This window comes from Nuphar pumila, chromosome 1 (assembly GCF_984573655.1).
Source record: "Nuphar pumila chromosome 1, dmNupPumi1.hap1.1, whole genome shotgun sequence".
Lineage (NCBI taxonomy): Eukaryota > Viridiplantae > Streptophyta > Magnoliopsida > Nymphaeales > Nymphaeaceae > Nuphar > Nuphar pumila.
In genome coordinates, this window is record NC_143249.1 from 13,861,077 (window position 1) to 13,880,689 (window position 19,613).

At 38.9% G+C, this 19,613-nt stretch overlaps 3 protein-coding genes across 5 annotated transcripts in view; 1 reads left to right on the forward strand and 2 right to left on the reverse strand.

Moving 5' to 3' along the window:
* The first annotated feature begins 1,730 nt into the window (after positions 1-1,730).
* Positions 1,731-7,579, forward strand: LOC149848040 (uncharacterized). 2 transcript variants are annotated; one of them, XM_090015215.1, is made up of 5 exons: positions 1,731-2,147; positions 3,822-3,975; positions 5,280-5,491; positions 6,060-6,233; positions 7,427-7,579. In XM_090015215.1, exons 1-5 carry the CDS (start codon positions 1,959-1,961, stop codon positions 7,451-7,453), a joined length of 756 nt encoding a protein of 251 aa, XP_089871341.1. In that variant the 5' UTR covers positions 1,731-1,958; the 3' UTR covers positions 7,454-7,579. The 2 variants fall into 2 exon arrangements, with proteins under 2 accessions (XP_089871341.1, XP_089871329.1); XM_090015203.1 differs by lacking the exon at positions 7,427-7,579 and adding an exon at positions 6,328-6,599.
* A 171-nt stretch (positions 7,580-7,750) lies between these two features.
* LOC149848041 (calmodulin-like protein 3) lies at positions 7,751-9,651 on the reverse strand. Of its 2 annotated transcripts, none has more exons than XM_090015325.1 (2): positions 8,995-9,651; positions 7,751-7,869 (listed from the first exon to the last, which is right to left on the reverse strand). In XM_090015325.1, exons 1-2 carry the CDS (start codon positions 9,608-9,610, stop codon positions 7,850-7,852), a joined length of 636 nt encoding a protein of 211 aa, XP_089871451.1. In that variant the 5' UTR covers positions 9,611-9,651; the 3' UTR covers positions 7,751-7,849. The 2 variants fall into 2 exon arrangements, with proteins under 2 accessions (XP_089871451.1, XP_089871414.1); XM_090015288.1 differs by lacking the exon at positions 7,751-7,869 and adding an exon at positions 8,593-8,634.
* A 2,085-nt stretch (positions 9,652-11,736) lies between these two features.
* The window catches only part of LOC149848042 (PX domain-containing protein EREL1-like), a 38,200-nt gene continuing 30,323 nt past the window's right edge, over positions 11,737-19,613 (reverse strand). Inside the window, exon 10 of the mRNA XM_090015385.1 lies at positions 11,737-12,287. Within this exon, the coding sequence (XP_089871511.1) occupies positions 12,000-12,287 (288 nt within the window). The 3' untranslated portion in view covers positions 11,737-11,999. The remainder of the gene's footprint in view (positions 12,288-19,613) is intronic.

Consider the following 19,613-nt stretch of genomic DNA (forward strand, 5'->3'; position numbering starts at 1 on the left):
AAGAAGTGTCCAATTATTCTGTTTAAGAATGTCGAAAGTCACAGTCATAAATCCTTCATTGTTACTTGATTCTGTTCTACCATACCCTATGTCACAAGGACACAGATTAAAGGACACGAGACACGCCATTTTTGTGCAATTTTCTTTTAAAAATAGTATACAAAGAGACAAGGGCAAGTTAAAGAATCCCTGTGACAGACCATATTTGTGTTGGCTATTTACGTCTCAACATAATCGACTCTCTCCATCCAAAATCAAGTCTGATTCAGAGTCATACAGGGTCATGTCCTAAAGTTAAATCTGTTCTGCGTGGTCGGTCCTTTCTGTGTTAGGGGCAAATGGTTTGGGTCCTTTAGACATAGCCAAATGCAGTCTAATTGGATCTGTCATAGTTTTGGGTTTTAGAGGTCCATTACCAGATTCATATCCTATTTGCTCCCTTTCCTCTTTTCTACATTCTAAATTCTAACCTTAGCAGGTTTTATTTGTTGTGTTGCGTTTAATTACGATTTGAAAGGCCCATTTCCATCTGATCATTTGTCCGATCTGATATCTAGATATTGAAGGTGATTATCAGTAGTCTCTATAGCTGACCTTAGCCAGTGAGATGATCCACCACTAGTACAATAGGCTTCAATTTGTTTACTTATCGATCTCCCATGCCCAAGAGGTTGGTATACCACTGGCGTCAATGATATGCTGTTAAGGGCCTGGTGGCTAGGTTAGCTTGGGCCTGTCTACCTGCCAAAGAGGGCCTAAGCCTTTACGAGTGGCGTGGGTTTCTCAATCTCTTTCTGTTTAGAGCCTGAGAGTGAAGATGCTCATTGACCGTTCCGTTTGACAATTAAACTCATAATAAATTTAAAACTTCACTTAATCACATTGTTATACATGTTTAAAAACAAAAATAGAGGCTCATGATTCTACTTGAAACTACAAGCAGCAGGGCATTTCTACACGAGAGGGCATTGATACGCCTTGGGTATCAAGCACCACCCCTAGCCCGGGTGTGGCTGCCTCCTGCCGATCCACTACAAGCCTAAGATCGCCTGGCCGCAACAACCCACCAAGATAATGACCTTCCCATGGCTGCAAGTGATTCAATCACAATACGGCCTTTTTTTCAAAATTCAAACAATACAGCCGCTCATTTTTCATTTGTAACTAAACCACTGTGCAATTTTGATTGCTTGAAACAACACATCCTTCATAAGAAAATATCATTTGAAGTGGGAAGCACAAGTCATAAAACTTGTCTAACAAGCCTTATGATCACATTTAACTAGTATTCTAATCCAAACTAAACTTGAGAACATGCAGTCATGTGGTCAACTGAGATGTAAATAAGTCCAATCAAAAGGAAATTTTGGTCATTTACCAATGCATTTGAGGGGTAATTTAGTTAATATGAAAGTTACAGATTCCTTTTCTCATATCCTGCTCCCCTGTTCTCACATAAGTGCTTGTTCTCACTGGAAAAAGCGAGCCAGGATCACATGTCACACTTTGAAGTGTACAGCTGCACAATTATCAGTGGTAAGGCCCAAAGCAGAGGGCAGCCACGTGCAGAGGCGTGCCATGTGGTGGCACCCGATCCTGGCTCGGGAAAGGCGCCATCAATGTTTTCTCTCTCACCCTCCATCAAGCACGATGGACGGCTGTGGAAAGCTCACACGAGTCACTGAAAAGTTCTGTATCACAAAACGTGAAAACCCTTCCCATCATCTCTCCAGTCTCTACCAAAGAGGGCAATTCCTCTACGAGTCTCTCCACTGCTCTCTCTGCAAATCCCACTCCGAATCGCAGAAACCCTAGCGGAGAGACAAATCCGTCGCCTACCACCTTCCTAATTTTTGCCGGAGTACCCGTTTCCGTCGCACCCATATGCCGGAATCGAGGATCTCTCCCTCGGCGGATGCTCTTTGACGGCCCTTCGACGTCGATCCGTTTCGGGAACCATGTCTGCGATAGTCTGCGGAAAGAGGACCCTTTTCGAAGAGCTCCATACGCCTCCGCCGGTTACGAAGAGATTGCGCTGCGCCGGCAGCACCTCTCCGATCCGATTCTCACCGACTAGGGCGGGCTTCTCTTCCGCCGGATCGCCGCTGTCGCAGCTCCGGGAGATCTTCCCCAACATGGATGAGCAGGTTTTGTTTTTGCTCGCCTTTTCTGTTTCTTGAATTTTCAATCAGATTTTGATTCTAGATTTCTTTTAATCCAAATGGGATTTAGAATTGTATCCAATCGTTCTATTGGAATATTTGGCTTAGGATGGATTAAATGCTTTTGTCACTCTTTCTGTTATCATCTAGGAATTTAATTATTTTATCATCTCAACTTTTTTAAAGGTAGAAACTTCGGTCATATGTCTGGGTTCGATTTTTTTTCATTTTGGATCACTCCCTTGCTGTATTCAGTTATTTTTCTTTTTGTGAATTTTGGATTGTTATTTTTTGAGTTTTGTCTTTGAGTTGTATATGTTCTGCAAATAATGTCCCTGCATCCATCAAATTCTGTTTGCCGCCAAGCTGGTTAAGACCTCTATGCCATGTACCTCTGTCAACGTACGTGTGAAATACAAGGTGCATATGTTTATCTAAAATTCCTAATCTCTTTTTATTGATTTTTTGTGCGTCTAGACATTAGACTCTGATATCCTTTTGCAAGGCACTGTTATGTGTTTCTCTTAATGTATATGCTCTTAACCTATCTGCTCGGAGCAATTTATGTAGCATCTCTGCTTAATTAGAAGACCTAAATAACCCATTTTCTGGAGTCTATTTGGTGATTTTTCTGCCACCCCTCTTTTTCTGATGTATCTCTTTATTAGGAGTTCTGCATATTTGAAGATTCATCCATGAGGATAAAAAAGAATGTCCAAGAGACATGCCCCGGTGTCTGTAACAAGTTCTTTTACATTTTCTTATATAACATTTTCCACTAGGCGCCTATTTTCAAAGCTTATACTTTCTGAAGTTTGATGTCACCATTGGTTTCTGCATCTGGCTTTGGATCAGAAAAGAAATTCAACAGAACCTTTGGCATGTTAAAGTTGAACGTGTTCTGCTTTCTGGAGCATCAATATATTTAAGGCTTCATGGGGTGGTTGGCTTGATAAGAATCTTCAGTTCAACCTTCCGAGATGTTGAAGCTGGTTGAACATGTTGGAATAGTTGAAATTTAGCATATCTAGGTTTTTATATACGTAATTGTGGTTTTATATGCATTTTCTTTATTATGTAATATGATTTTTTGAATGATTGTGAACTGTTAATTTGGAATACTTAGAGAAAACTCAAACAAATCCAGTAGTGAATTTCTGATTGATATAATTCCTTTTTAAAAAAAGAAGTAAAGGGCATGGATTCCTCTCACTTTGGAACTTTTAAAGGATCTTGGTACTTATTTTGTCAATGCACTTGATGGTTAAAGTCCTTTTAGTATTTTTCTCTCACCCTGTCAATAATTTTACTTTCTTGGAAGAAAGTCCAATTCCTTTGGCTTTTTCATTCATCGATGGGGTTATTGATCAAAATTTGTGATGCCATGAAGATTATGGATAATGCTTAAGAGAAAGAATTAGTAATGTTACTATTTTTTCAGTTTCAAGCAATGTTGAATTTGTGAAATGGTAGCAGTTGCAGACTGGAATTCTGTGGTCTTGCTTTCATGTCTAAGATGAATGTTGTTGAAACAATATTTCCTGTGTTTGCTTTATGGGCCTATACTTATTAAAGGTTTTTGATGGTTTGGAGCCAGTAGGTGTAAATTAATGTTTTATACAGTTGAGTCACTGATACATGACATCTCCTCTTTTCCAGCTTCTTGAGCATGCCCTTGAAGCATGTGGGAATGATTTGGATTCTGCAATCAAGAGCTTGAATAAGCTCTGTTTAGGAGAGTGTAGTATAGCTTCTCTTGGGAGAAAATCTGACAATAAAGTGGAAGTAATTGCTCAGCAATCTGCAGAAGAAGGTACACATTGCTTCATTTTCATAACTCTTTGGGATTGACAATGTTACTTTAAAGTAAAAAAAAAAAAATGCTCTCTGCTTGTTTTCATGCTCACAAGTAAACAGTTGTGCTATTTTCAAAATTCAAGTGCCTGGTGACTGATGCCTTTTATGGGCATTTGCACCAGGAATTAGTGTCAAGATATAAGTTTTTTTTATATGCTTAGAGAAATATTATTTGCGCACATGATGTTGAATGATTGTTCTTTAGGTTATATTCTTGGTGTTAATGTATTTTAAATGCTGACATTATATTGTAGAGATTGGTTTCCAGTGATTTTTTTGGTTAAGTTCATGCATAGAAGAAACTTTTTGTCCCGTGTAAACTCTTCCGTTTTCTTGTTATGGGGAACCAATCAAATGGCCTGCCCATACGGACATGATTGAAAAGGAGTTGGAAATTTAGTATAAATGCTATTGTCACAGGGACTCGCCCAACTGGGTGCTGCACCCGCATCGATGCGACGCGGGTGTGCGTGCGGCACCCGGTGCCGTCAACCTGACCTTGGGTGCGTTGACCACACATATATATATATATATATATATATATATATATATATATATATATATATATATATTTGCTAAGACATATATTTTGATAAAAGATAAAAATCAAATAGATTTCTTTGTGTATTCTATTTTTCCTTGAATATTATGATAAGAAGTTGGATTTAAACATGAAATGGCCCCTTTCCAATTGCCATTTTGATATTGAATCTAAATTCATTTCACACACATGGTTTAAGAGTTTTATGCCGATTATGAAGGTAGGATGGTTAGACTGGCCCGGTTAAGGCTAAACCTGGTTTTCCTTACAGTCAGTTCCAGATCCAGCGTTTTAATTGTAGATCTGGTGAAAGTGTAAACTGGTTCCATAAAAAGGTATCCAGGTTTGGTTTTGAATGGTGTTGATCCAAACATAATCTGATAGAATGGGCAATCTTTTTTGATCAATACGATGTGGAAGATATTTTAGAAATTTTTTAACATTAGTAAACAGGGCTTATTGAGAAATAAGCCCTGTTTAATTGGCAATCTTTTTTTAATCAATACGATGTGGAAGCTATTTTAGATTTTTTTTAACATTAGTAAACAGGGCTTATTGAGAAATAGATATTGTGGCTAATTATCTATTTTTAATTGAGGATTATAAATTATTGGTCCAACAAATATGAGAAGCGGCCAACTTATAATTTCCAAGAAATGTGCTTGCTGGTTTTAATGTTGAAGAAAGATCGATTCACCTTTTGGTTTTATGATTGGCAGTTGTGGTGGCCAACAGTGAGGAGCCTCCCAATGGCCCATCTCCTCCTGATCTTCCAGTAAATGGTTCAGAGTGGGTGGAGTTGTTTGTAAGAGAAATGATGAATGCTTCTGATGTTAATGATGCAAGAATGCGTGCATCAAGAATTTTAGAGGTGCTGGAGAAATCGATCATTTCTCGAGCTGGGGAGGTTGCATCTGAAAACCTTCATAAGGTATTTGTCCTTCTCGTTCACCTATTTTTTTACCAAACCAAGAGTTAGAAATTTGGTACCCTTAATTCTGCATGTCATGAACTGCCTGATATATTTGTGTGGATTATGAGATGATAGCCAAAAGTTTTTTTATCCAATTGGTTGCTCTCTGCAGCACCATCCGACATCCTTTTTTGATTTTCTGTTTTTTCTTTTCCTTCATTATAATGGTGACCACAAAAAGACTTTTGTCCTACCAAAGTCGTGGTGGGATATCTATGTCTACTCTTTGCAGCAGCATCCATCCTTTTCTGAATTTCAGTTTTTTTTTTACTTCCACTTGTTCCTATTTTTACATCCCGCACCCGCCATGTATCATCTGCCTTCATTTGGACACTGTTCATGCATTTTGACTTGTTATCTTTGGGCCTTATGTTTTCTGAACTTAAAATCACATAGGATGTTTTTCTGGTGTATGTTCATCATAAGAGTTCTGCTGATAATGAGATCACATCAGATCAGGTTTATTTGTTTCCAAATGAGCTGTCTTGGTTTTAGTTTTTCTAAGGTTTGTTTTCTGTTTGCCCAGGAGAACTTGGTGCTCAAGGAACAAGTAGAAGCCCTTCTCCGGGACAACCAAATCCTGAAGCGAGCTGTGGCGATCCAGCATGAGCGGCAAAAGGAGTATGATGAGAGGGGTCGTGAGTTGCAACATCTAAAGCAGCTGGTTTCTCAGTACCAAGATCAAGTTAGGACACTCGAGGTTTGTATTCCTCAGCTCTTAGGGTGCATATGAGAGAGAGAGAGGATTTTGTATTCTTTTTTAATAATTGTTTCCTGCCTGGTTGGTTTCGCAGGTAAATAACTATTCATTGACAATGCATTTACAGCAGTCACAGCAGAGCAACTCTATCCCCGGGCGCTTTCACCCTGACGTCTTTTAGCTTACATAGATATATATTCCTATTGTTCGAGTGAGGGAAATGGGTGGGTTTCCTATTTGATCGATGATTGTGGCTATGGTGTTGGTATATAAAAATATGTAGCTACTGAGGGGTTCTGTTGTAATCTCATGAATGCTGCTGATTGAATTCTTTCATCATCACTCTCCATGAAGTCCATTTCATCACTTCGTAGTTTTTCATACGTATGTGTAGCTTTTCTCATGCGGGAAAATGGTATCTCTCTCTCTCTCTATTGCCACACACGTGCATAGTGATTGTGTCGTGCTTCTCGACATGGACTCTTGGCATTTTTGATTTCCGAGTGCGAGGCTTGACACTGGCGGCCCATTCCTTCTTTGTGCCAATACATGTTGCGTATCTGTGAATTATATTGGTCAATATAATGATATTTCAAGTAGCGGTCTCAACTTTTTCGTCGGTATTTTCTGGCCTGCTTAAGTCTATTTCCTATTGAAATAGTTTTTCTTGACGTCAGTATGATATGTATTCGTTTTCATGGTTACAAAATGTCCTGGAAGCATCTCTTTTGGTGTTTTTCGCTTGACATTATTTAGCCGTCTTAAAACTTCAGCCATGAGCCACGTTGATTATGAATCAGGATATCTTCTGTTGGTGCAGTTTTTTTTTTCTTTTTATTTGTTTTCCAATGATTTACAGTAATGCAGTACCCAAGACTTGGGGATGATAATTTCTCAAATTTGATTTGAAATGTAAATCTGATATTCTAGATTTGCTGATTACATCTGACATAAGACATCCTAAATGATTAGATAAGCTTAGTTGAAAATGGTAAAAGAGAGGAGGTGGGGTTTAGCGTTATGATATCTCTTCACAAGATTATAATGATCAAGATGTTTATCCAACTTCTAAGAGAGGGTCGATGATCTGATTTGTTTTTATGGGACAGTTTTCCTAAACTGTATTAGCAAATTTCGTTCTCGTTGCATCAAATGTTTGAACTAATTTAGTTTTCTTTGTACTTGCCCATCAGATTTTGTGCAGACCTTTGAGTAACTGATCACCCTTCTAAAAAAGCCTGTTGATTCGACGTCACTCCGTGAAGTTTTCACAACATAGCTCTCTGCTGGTATCGACTCAGTTTTCATGGCAATAAAAGACTCGATGAAAGTGGTTTTCCACCAAAGCAGCCATTCTGCCATTTGGATCAATGCATAGGAAAACATATTCCATGGAGTGCCCACCAGTTGTGAACTTGAACAGGCGACTGGATTATGAATTCTTGACAGTCTTTTTTCGGTGAAACTTAGTTTTCTGGCAAACATAAACATAGCCTGAGGAGGATGGCTTATCTGAAAAAAATGGCCGACATAAGAGGGTGTTGCCTTTCCACCATGGTGGGAGAAGTGATTCCGAAGAATAGCATTTCCAATGGTTGCCCTGCCAAGCTGCTTTTCTAATGAATGCAAAGACAGCCTGAAAAAAAGTGAACATTCTCATGGTGGGAAAGAATAATCTGTAAGCACGTAGCGTTAACACAACATAAGACAAAGAGTAGCACTCGAATCACGCCGAAGATCTGAAAAAGGAGAGAGAAAAAGTAGACCTTTCAGTGTGAGTTGGAACCACGTCAGGTTCATCCTGGCCCCACACGGTTAGTTGGTTCCTCGAGGGTGTAGTTTATTACCCGGTGGGACCCACTTGCCACCTCAAGCTTGCTGCTGATGAGACTAATGGTCCTTAACTTCTTAAACGACCAATTTGTTGATATACTTATTAAATGCTTCGGACAGCCTAAAAATGAATAATTTCCTCCCTCTATACAGCTGTCAATACTTCCAAATTTTAGAACTTTGTGCAAGGAGGGAGCAGATTAGGTGAGAGCAGATCCAATGATCGGGCCGAATACTTAAACAGAACACTTGGCACAAAAAAATCATTGCATGCAGCTATTTTCTGTGCTTTTTGTGGGTCACGGGTTGGATATTTTGTTAAGTACTGGGTCAGATAATTGGATCTACTCTCCTTTAGGTCTAAGGGGCCTCCTTGGATAGAAAAATGTCCAGCCTTGCAAAAAGAAACTTACATATAATAATCATTGTGCTTACATTTTGTGCAAATCTACAGACAGTTGGATGAAATTTTGTTTAACAGCCAAACATCATCATAAAGCAACATGAAAAGAAATTGAATATGGGATTCATCTTCCAAAGAGAAACTTATCCATTATATGCTTCCATCCTGTGAAAGTAAATAAACTACCACAATATAAGATTTGTATGGTCTACGTATTTTAATTGAGAACCGAACCTCATCAAACTACAAGAAAATAAATTTAATATGGAGTAGGCAAACCACATGTTCATGGCAAAAGCATTACAGGAAGAAGAAAAGAAAACATGAAAAACTCTCTAATTGTACATTTGACATAGAACTTCAAAAAAAAAAAAACCTCTCTCAGTTTCAAATATGCCCTGCACCCATGTGAAGATAAGGAAAATTTTCTTTTCGGTGCTTGTCATGTAACTATTTACATGAAGAGAATTGAGAAGAACATGAACCACATCATGTTTCAAGAGAGATAGATAGATGGGAACCCACCTGCCTTCATCATCTGCTGAAACTCCTTGAAGTTCACCCTCCCATCTCCATCCAAGTCGACCTTCCCAATCATCCTCCTGCACTCCTCCAACTTCCATCCTTGTCTCAGCAGCCCCAGAGAGCACAGCACCGACCCCAACTCCTCGACCGTGATGAACCCATCTCCATTTTCGTCAAATACATCGAATGCATCTCTCAACTCCTCGTCTTCTTCTACATCCTCTCCTCCTTCCGTACACTCTGCACCACCCTTCTTGCCCATCAAGATCGACTCGTAGAGCATGCAGAACTCTTCGAGATCGAGAGAGCCATCGCCGTTGGTGTCCAAATTCTGGACCATGGAAACCAAGTCCTTGTCTGACACGAACAGGCCGAGGTTCTCCAGCGACTCGTTGAGCTCCTGCTGAGTGATGAAGCCGTCGTTATTGTGATCGAACGTCGCGAAAACCCGCCGGAGATCGGCCTCGTCGATCTTCCGGCGAGGTGGGGATCGAGCCGAGGAGGAGAATGAATGGATTGTGAAGAGAGAAGAGAGCCAAGCTGTGGATTTTGCTGGTGAGAGGTGGAAGAAGCTGCATACGAATACAATGGCAAGCAACACGATGGTCGTCACCATCTTCTCCTCCCTCCCCTCCACAGGACGAGAGAGAGAGAGAGAGAGAGAGAGAGAGAGAGAGATCCCCGTTGAGTTTTTGTACGACGCGGAACGATCTGTTGATTGGGTGGCTGGGGTTCACTCCCACACCACACCGCGTGGAGGGTTACTAAAATATAACTGATACACAACCAATATCCAGATCTCAGTTGCTCGAGATGCGCGTGGGCCCCCACACTCACGGTTCTCGAAGTGAGATGTGCGGTGGAGATCGTGCCGTGATATATTAGGGTAATGTATTACCTTTCTCATAGATGGACCTTAACCCAACTCAAGATCCAATAAAAAAACCCTTATCCCGATCCAGATTACGCTTATGGTATCAGTTTGGGTCTTGTGATGCGGATACCTTCCTTGGGTCCATACACTTGAAAGCATATTTGAGCAGTGTTAGATTCCCAATCATCGTAAGGACATCCTAGAATCCGATCGACTCCATGATGTAGCAAATATATGGTGGATTAGATTAGAGAGGATCAATGAGAGCCAATGACTAAAAGGATTTTTAACATCGATCGAGATGGAGCTAATGCAAACCAGATTTTCTGATAATCCATATCAATCTAATGCTTCTATTTTCAAAACTGTCCAGACGCAATTAGATGTGACCTCGCATTAATCAAATCCATAAAAATCTCATTTGGAATCTTCACCAAAGCCTATTAGGTGTCCAGATCCAGTTGAAACAGATTTAGATCTCAAACATGAACCTTGAAATAGATCCTATTTTGATCTAAAACCCAATTAAGCCACACCACCCATCCCAAAGCCCAAACCAGTAGAGCCTCTATCTGAACTTGTCTCAAACCCAATCCCATACCTGAACCCAATTAAACAACATCTGAACCTAATCCCACCTAACTGGTTCCAGAGGCATCTTCGAATAGACCTTTTAAATTTGCCCCATATCAAATATTCAGATCCATTTGCCACCTCTTGCATCAACAACCACCGGATCAGATCGATGCTTGGGACTTATATATATCGAATCTCATCAGTATCACATCCTCCTGATTCATGTATGCCAGATATCCATGCACAAAAAGCTGTATCAAATGAATGCAGGTTGAAAGAAATTGAAAGAAGCAAACGAGCCAGATTCGAGAGTGAGTCTTCTCCAACTCGGGGAAAATGACTCGAGGAAAATGATGCAGGATAGAGCTGTAAGGCATCCAAGTCTAAGATCCATTTGTGGATCACTTACATGTTTTTTTTCTTATAGTTTTTTCCTAATTTTGGATTTCATCAGAAAACAACACGTGACTAAACAGCTTCTCGTCCTCGCCCCCAAACCAAGTTGGAGCCCCTGCTGGAGCTACCTTACTGTAAAAATTTTGAAATTAACAAACTTGCAAGATGCAGGTTTGCCTTTGACCTATTATATAGCATGCACCTGCAAGACATGGGGGAGCAGGCTTTGAACCCAACAAGGCAATAACACCAACTGGTTAGATCTCGCCGATCCACCCAACTTGTTAAAGATAGAGACGAGGGAAGATCAGGTGCAATGTGGGCCCAACAGCAGATGGTGGGTGTTCAGGTGCAGGAGAACACTGAAAGTGTGCAATCACATTGCAAATGATCTCAATTCAACTTTTCTTGTTTCAATAATAAACCTGCGACAATCCAGATGCGTAATATTATAAGGTACATGACTGAATCCTTCCTTGTCATCATGATCAGGCTCCTTTCCTATCAAACTTAGATGTATTTACCAAGTCATGCTTTCCCCCATGCGTTTTAAAATACTGAACGTTTTGAACATTGAAACTTTCAAGATGATCTATTCTATCATGAAAATGAATCATTTCCTGGTGCTACAAAGCCCAGAATGGGCCAAGGTCAACAACCAGAAACTGCACCATCTTAACCAGAGGATCTAGAACTCGATTCATCAATTTCCAGTAGAAGGTGAAAAAGGAAAGAAAGAGGGAATTTCCAATACATCCAGTGTAGCTCATTCTGCCTCCAACCAGTTGACGGGAGAATGAAACAAAAAACAACTGCACTGCTTTTGTTCCCTGTGCATTTAAACTGCAGGAAGATGGAAAAAAACATGCACAGTAGTATGACATACAACATGCTGCTTGAGAACGATCTCTGTATTGTTTTTTACTTTTATTATATACTTGATCTCGTGTATAGAAAAGGATGATACATAATTCTGAAACAGGCAAAACAGATACAAAATTGCTATACTAAAAAAAAATCACAGCTGAAACAATCTCCACAAGAGGTCTTTGTGCATAGACTCGTTGAATGAGATCACTGATGTTGGGCTTTCAAGGAAGAGTTCATCAGGCTGATTTGAGAAGCAACCGTGACGGACAACGCTTTCAAGTTCAACAACTCATCTTTCAAGAAACTTGTTGAGTACAGTCTTCCCTGATGGAGCGTCATCACCATCCTCCTCCTCAGACTGTGGAGCTGTTTTAAGTGCACAACGGATTACAGAGTTCACAAGCTTCCGTAGTCTAGCATTGTCGATGAGAATGTCAGCTAGCATTTTCCGTAGAGCGGTCTCATCATTGGCTGTTGAATCATCACCATTCATTTGAAAGCTGCTTTGAGATTCATTACCCTGGCTTCGACTTGGAGCACCGACAGAACCATCATCCTCTTGGGCTAACAGCTGTGCCTGCAAGATGTGGAAATTCATAATGAAAATGTACCAAAGGAGAATCCCTATCGAGACACTGTAATGAAATCAAGTGTTCTTCACACACCTCAAACAAGAGGCCAATACAAATCCCACAAAGAGGGCAAAGCACAAAAGCCGCTTACCAGCTTAGAAGAACACACACAACAATATAAAAAATATGTTTATTCATTTGAAAATAAATACAAAATGCATTAGAATACAAGGGGGTCAAAGTGAAAAGATGTCACCACTGTCTGTTTTAAGTTTTATTTAAACACATACTCATTAATGGCATGCTGTAAATTCCACATTATATGTAAAGGGTATTTTTGTACCCTAATTAAAAACTGTAGGTGTATATAGTTAATGAGAAAACCGCAGACCCTAATTTTTGGGTTTTCTGCAGCCATCGACCCCTCTCTCCCTCTCTATTCCTCTTCCTCTTGTGGTTTACGATGGGGTACCAGTTTCTAACATGATATCAGAGCAGGTTCGAGTATAAGCCCTCATCAAATCAGAAACTGCTGATGAACATCTACTTCTTTCAGAGAAGTTAAATCATTTTCCTTCTCTTCTTTTCTTTCTTTGTTCATCCAATCTGATCAAAACTTGTTTTTCTTGATCAGATCGAAATCATAAGTCGAATCTGATAATTTCTAATAAGATCTGATTCATATCAGGTCTGATTTCTGTTTCTGATCAGATCTGATTAATATCAGGTCTGATTTCTGCTTCATCTGTGTTTTCCTACTTTACGCTGTTCACCCTAATCAGATCTGATCTCACTCTAATCATACCTGAGTCCATATTCTTGAAAGGCAGCACTATCGTTCCATTAAAAAAAAAGGCAGCCGCCATTGCTAACGTCATTCCTACTTTCTTTCTTTCGTTTTGCTGATTTATTTTTTATCAGATTCTTTTTTTCGTTATTTTTCCTTTCTTCCATATTGACGTCAGAACTGAATCTGACCTGAACACGATCTACCTTGATTGGTTAACAACACTTTGTCTTCCTCTCTACCTTGAATTTTCTCCCATTTAGAAAGAAACCACATTGAAGAAAACATGTTTTCATATTAACGTGTTTTCTTGTTGACTGAATACTTATTTTCCTTTAGAGCAGTTCTTTTTTACTGCATATTCCTTTAGAGCAGTTCTCGGGTCTGCAGGCTTAAAAAAATGAGTTTTCTGAAATTCAGTTATCTGTTCTAAATTCTAAATTCTCAATTCTTATTTTGTTTGCTCTAAAGTGACTTCTCTTTTCAGTCACTTAATCCTTTTCGTTTTCGCTTCTCATTGACTATGAATTCATTTTCTTCTTCACAATCTGATATTTCTTCCAACTTTCTCAGTCAGCTTGTGTCTGAGACGCCAAACAATTCCAAATTTTTAACCTGGAATAGACAAATCATCTCATTTATAAGGAGTCAGGATCTTTCTTGACATCTAGATGACTCTGTTCCTATTCCTCTAGAGTTCATATCACAAGAAAGCAAGAGTGGAGAGGGTGACACTTCAATTACTTTTGTTAGAAATCCAGAGTATGTATCCTAGATGAAGCGAGACCAGGCTTTGGTTGCCTACATCACTTTCACTCTGTCACAGAAGGTGCTTGTGGCAATCCCAGATGACTGCTCAGCTATGCAGTCACATGATGGTTACTTCTTTGCTGTGTTTACCAGACTTACTTACATTTGAAGACCTTCGTGCTAAGCTCTTATAGTATGAGATGACCTTGAAGGGATTCTCCAAAGGTATTTACAACCCCATTGGAGCACACAATGTTCTTGCTACAGGAGTTACTTATAGTCGAGGACGTGACAAGTATGAATCTCGGGAAAGGGGAGGTCAAGAGAAGAATGGACAAGGAGCCCATGTAATATTACCAACTCTCAGTATGTCTCCTAATCTGCAAAGGCAAAGGACAATACCTACGTGCTTTCTCTGCAACAAAAGGAGGCACATCAAAGTAAATTGCTGGCATAACCTGCAAAATAAAGAAAAATAATTGGAGACAAGAAAAGGCACAGATACATTGAAGAATACTTGAGAAGTCAAAGAGTTGTTATTATCTGTTTTGACTGAATTGAACATCAAACAGAATGATCAAGGTACTTGGTATGTTGATTCTGGTGCAACCACTCATGTCACTAGTGATGCTGGTAAGCTCCTAAACCTTGTTCTTTATGTTGTTAGAAATAGTATTGTCACTGGAGATGGGTCTCATCACCATATTTCGCACATTGGAAATTCTGTAATTCCTATGTCCAATTCTTCTCTTGCTCTTTCAAATGTCATTCATGCTCTTAATATTAAGAAAAATAGTGTTTCAGTCTCTAAGCTTGTCGATGACATTAATACTTCAGTTGAGTTTACTCATTTTTCTGTTCATATTAAGGACATTCTTACGAGGAAAACATTTGCTGAAAGAAAATGACAATGGAATATGTACGTGTTCTAAGAGGATCCTTCCTCTCGTGTCCAACCTGTTGATTCCATCTTGAAGCTCACATCATTATCTTAAGTTCCTCCTGAGAGTGTCCTTAATATCTCTGAATGTATTGAGCCGAATCTTTGGCATGGTCGTCTGGGTCATTGTAGTAGTCGTTTTATTAATAAGCTTGTATCAAACAGTCTTATTCGCAAGTCAAGTCTGAATTTATGTGTCGATAATAAAAAATGTTCTAGTTGTCTTCAATGTAAGAGTCATGTTCTTTCATTTCATTCCATTAATAAAAGAGCTTCAAGACCATTTGAAATTATATGTTCTGATGTTTGGGATCCGGCTCCAGTTCCTTCCATGTTTGGCACTAGATATTATCTCATTTTTGTTGATAGCTATTCTCGATGTACATGGATCTTCTTTATGAAAAGTAAATATGAAACCTTCAAATTGTTTCAGAATTTTCATTTTTGTTCAAAATAAATTCTCTGAAAATATTACTTGTTTTCAATGTGACGGAGGAGGTGAGTTTTCTTCAAATGACTTTATTAATTTCTTTCAAACAAATGAAATAAGTAGTCAGGTGTCTTGTCCCCATACACCTCAACAGAATGGAGTTGCTGAACGAAAGCATCGACATATTGTCGAAAGTGCAATGAGCATGATGCATGATAGTAATTTTTCAGTTACCCTTTGGGCAGAGGCCTTTCATACAACAGTCTATGTCATAAATCGATTCCTCACGAATATCTTGGAAAACAAATCACCCCCATTTCTCTTCGTATGGTGTGCATCCAAATTATCATGATTTGCGTGTATTTGGGTGTATGTTATGTTCATGTTAACAGTTCAATGCGACACAAGTTTCAGGATAAGGCCTTACAGTGCAGATTTGTGGGATATGCTGATAATTACAAATGATACAAATGCTATGATCCCATGAGCAGGCACATCAAGATATCCAGAAATGTTGTGTTTGATGAATCAAATTTTGGTCATAATGTTGACACTCCTCTTGAAATTGAAATTTATCACCCTTGGTTGAACTCAGATCTCTTTTCTAGTATTGACGGTGTTTGTTCTTCAGACTGTAATCAAAGAGATGAGGAAAACGTGACTACTGCTGCGCAAAGAACTCAGGAGGGTGTGATCTTTGAACCATCATTGCCCCCCAAAAGATATAAAGGCATTGTTTACTCTCGACATGGCATTGGATAGAAATGATTGGAGGAGAAGGATTCATGTGGAAGACCCAGAATGATTTTCTTTTTTGGTTTATATCGCCGACCCCAATTGTTTTGGGATGAAGGCGTAGTTGTTGTTGTTTACTCTTGACGTGAGGAGATATTCCAGAGCTCTAATCAGGAGTTGAATTCTCCTTCTGTTTCCATTCAATCATTTGTTCACAAAAGGTCTACCCGACCTCGACATCCTATTGATAGGTGGGTTAGTTATGAAAACTTCATAATGAATTTTCAACTTTTCTTAACCTCTTTGAGCAAGGAAGATCAACCCACCACGTTTTATCAAGCAATAAATTCTAAAAGATGGATTGAATCTATGAATGAAGAAATGGAGGCTCTTCATGAGTGTAGCACTTGAGATATTGTTCCCAGACTACACAATCGAAACGTGGTTGGTTCAAAGTGAGTGTATAAGATAAAGTACAAGCCAAATGGTACTATCGAGCGATACAAGACTAGACTGGTTGCCAAAGGATTCACACAGGAACAAGGACAAGACAATGATGAGATCTTCAGTCATGTCGTGAAAATGGGCACTATCTGCATCATATTATCATTGGTTGTTGAGCACCAGTGGACTCTCAGTCAACTGGATGTAAAAAATGCCTTTCTCTATGGAACTCTGAAGGAGGAAGTATACATGGAGCAACCCACTGGGTATGCCGAAGAGAATTCCAAAGAATACGTGTGCAGGTTAAAGAGAGCTATATATGGTCTGAAGCAGGCATCTCGATCTTGGTTTGACAGTTTTTCCCTTGAAATAGAAAAATATGGCTTTAATCGATCTCTCCTTAATCATTCTCTTTTCATATTCAAATGCAAAGATATAGTTACCCAGTTATTGATATATGTTGATGACATTATCATTACAGGTAACTCTAATGAACATATTAAACAGGTCAAACAACTTTTGAATCATAGATTTAAGATGAAGGATCTTGGTAAACTGCGATACTTTCTTGGAGTAGAAGTTGATAGGACTCCTGAAGGCATGACACTCACTCAACATAAGTATATTGTTGATGTTCTTAGCAAGACATGTATGACATATTGCAAGCCTCTAAGTACACCCAGTGTACTTAATCAGAAACTCAGTTTCCAAGATGGAGATTTGTATGAGGACCCTACAGGATATCACAAGGTAGAAGGAATGCTTCAGTATCTTACCTTCACTCGGCCTGACATTGTCTATTCGGTCAATCAGGTGTCTCAGTTCATGCATGAACCACATATTGGTCATATGAAAGTTGTTAAACGCATTCTTCGATATTTGAAGGGAACTATTGAAGATGAACTTCTATACAGAAAGAGTATGCATGACCATCACATGCATGAACTTCTTACTTACACAGATGCAGATTGGGCAGGAGATCCAGATGAGCGTAGATCAATCTCAGGATACTGTGTTTTCATTGGCCTAAATCTTGTCTCCTGAAAAAGTAGGAAACAAAAGGCCATAGCCAGGTCGAGCACAGAAGCTGAATATAGATCAATGGCAGCTACTACAGCCGAAGTAACATGGATCAGACACCTCTTGACAGAAGTAGGAGAATCGATTTCTAAAAGCATTCTCTTGTGTGATAATCAAAGTGCTATTAACATGTCATTCAATCCTATCTACCACAACAGTGCCAAGCATATTGAAATTGATCAACACTTTGTAAGACAGAAGGTCGAAGAGAAGGAAATTGAACCAAAATACGTTCGGACTGTTGATCAAGTTGCTGACTTGTTTACAAAAGGACTTATCAAGGACAAATTTTGGATGTTAAAAGGCAGGTTGTTCATGGTTCAAAACCATGTACAACTTGAGGGAGGGTGAAAAGATGTCACGACTGTGTTAAGTTTTATTTAAACAAATGCTCATTAATGGCATGCTGAAAATTCCACATTATATGTAAAGGGTATTTTTGTACCCTAATTTAAAACTGTACATGTTTATAGTTAATGAGAAAACCGCAGACCCTAATTTTTGGGTTTTCTGCCGCCACCGACCCCTCTCTCCCTCTCTATTCCTCTTCCCCTTGTGGTTTACAGTGGGGTACCAGTTTCTAACACAAAGATCCGTATTTATACACAAGGGGGAGTGAGGAGCTTCAAGATATAGTTGTGGTTTACAGTGGGGTACCAGTTTCTAACACAAAGATCCGTATTTATACACAAGGAAGAGTGAGGAGCTTCAAGATATAGTTGTGGGAGGCTCCCCAACGGCTAGAAATCTAGCTGTTATAATTGTCAAGGACAAGAATGCCCTTAACGATACAACAAAGTACACAAAAAAAGAGAAAAAAAAGACTCCCTAACGGGCGACACCTATACAATGGTCAGAAGATCAAAATACCCTGGACTGTATATATATGAACATATACAACTACCTATATTCTAACACCCTCTCCTCAAACTCACGGAACGACAACTGAGAGTTTGCCAAGAAGAAGATGGTAGCGCCTTAGTCAGTCAATTGATACTCAGATGATATATATGGTAAAGTAATGGTCTTCTTTAGGAACTCTTTACGAACATAATGACAATCTATTTCGATATGCTTTGTTCACTCATGAAATGCATGATTGCTTATGATATAAATGACACTCTTTTTATCACAACATAACTTTGAGGTGTGGATATGAAAACCCCCAAATCTTCAAGTAATTGTCGCAACCACACCAATTCAAAAGTAGTAGTTGCCATGACACGATATTCAACTTCTGTGGAAGCTAAGGAAACCTTCTATTGTTTCTTGCACCTCCAAGATATGAAGGAATCACCTAAAAAATACAAAAGCCAGTGGTTGAGTGACGATAATTTACATCTCCTTCCCAATCGAAGTTGGTACATGCAATAACATCTAATAGAAATAAGGATGACAAAAATAAATCATGATTAATAGTATTTTTGACATATCTAACTATTCTCATTACAAAACTCATGTATTGTAGTAAGAGAATATTGAAATTGACTAACAATATTAATAGTATGAGCAATATCAGGACAAGTAATATAAAGGTAAGATAAGAGGCCAATCATTTGACAATATGGAGAGAGATCTTTTAGAGCTTCTCCATCATCTATTCTCATCTTCACATTGATGATCTCTGGTGTGTCCACCCTCTTTTCATCTGTAAGGCCTGACCCTTCAACTATCTCAATTGCATATTTAGTTCGAGACAAAAAGTACCCTCAGGGTAAGTAAGCAACTTTTATTCCAAGAAATATTGAAGAAAACCAAAGATCTATCATATCAAAGTCTTTTTTGAGAACATCCTTGATATGGCCAACTCTCCGTTTATCACCTCTTGTAATAATCATGTCATCCACATAGAGAAGTAAGATAACTATACCTGCATAAGATGACTAAACAAACAAAGCAGTATTAGTAATAACAAGATCTAAAACCTAGTTGAACTATCACATCACTAAATCGATCATACCAAGCCTTAAGAGTTTGTTTTAAACCATAAAAGGTTTTTCGTAATCGAAGAACTTTTTCATGTGCCAAACCTAATCTGGGTGGAGGTTCCATATAAACTTCTTCGTTAAGGGTTTCATTTAAAAATGCATTTTTGACATCCATTTGAAAGATAACCCATTTTTTAATAGATGCTATGATGATGAGAGTTCGAACTGTGGTCATCC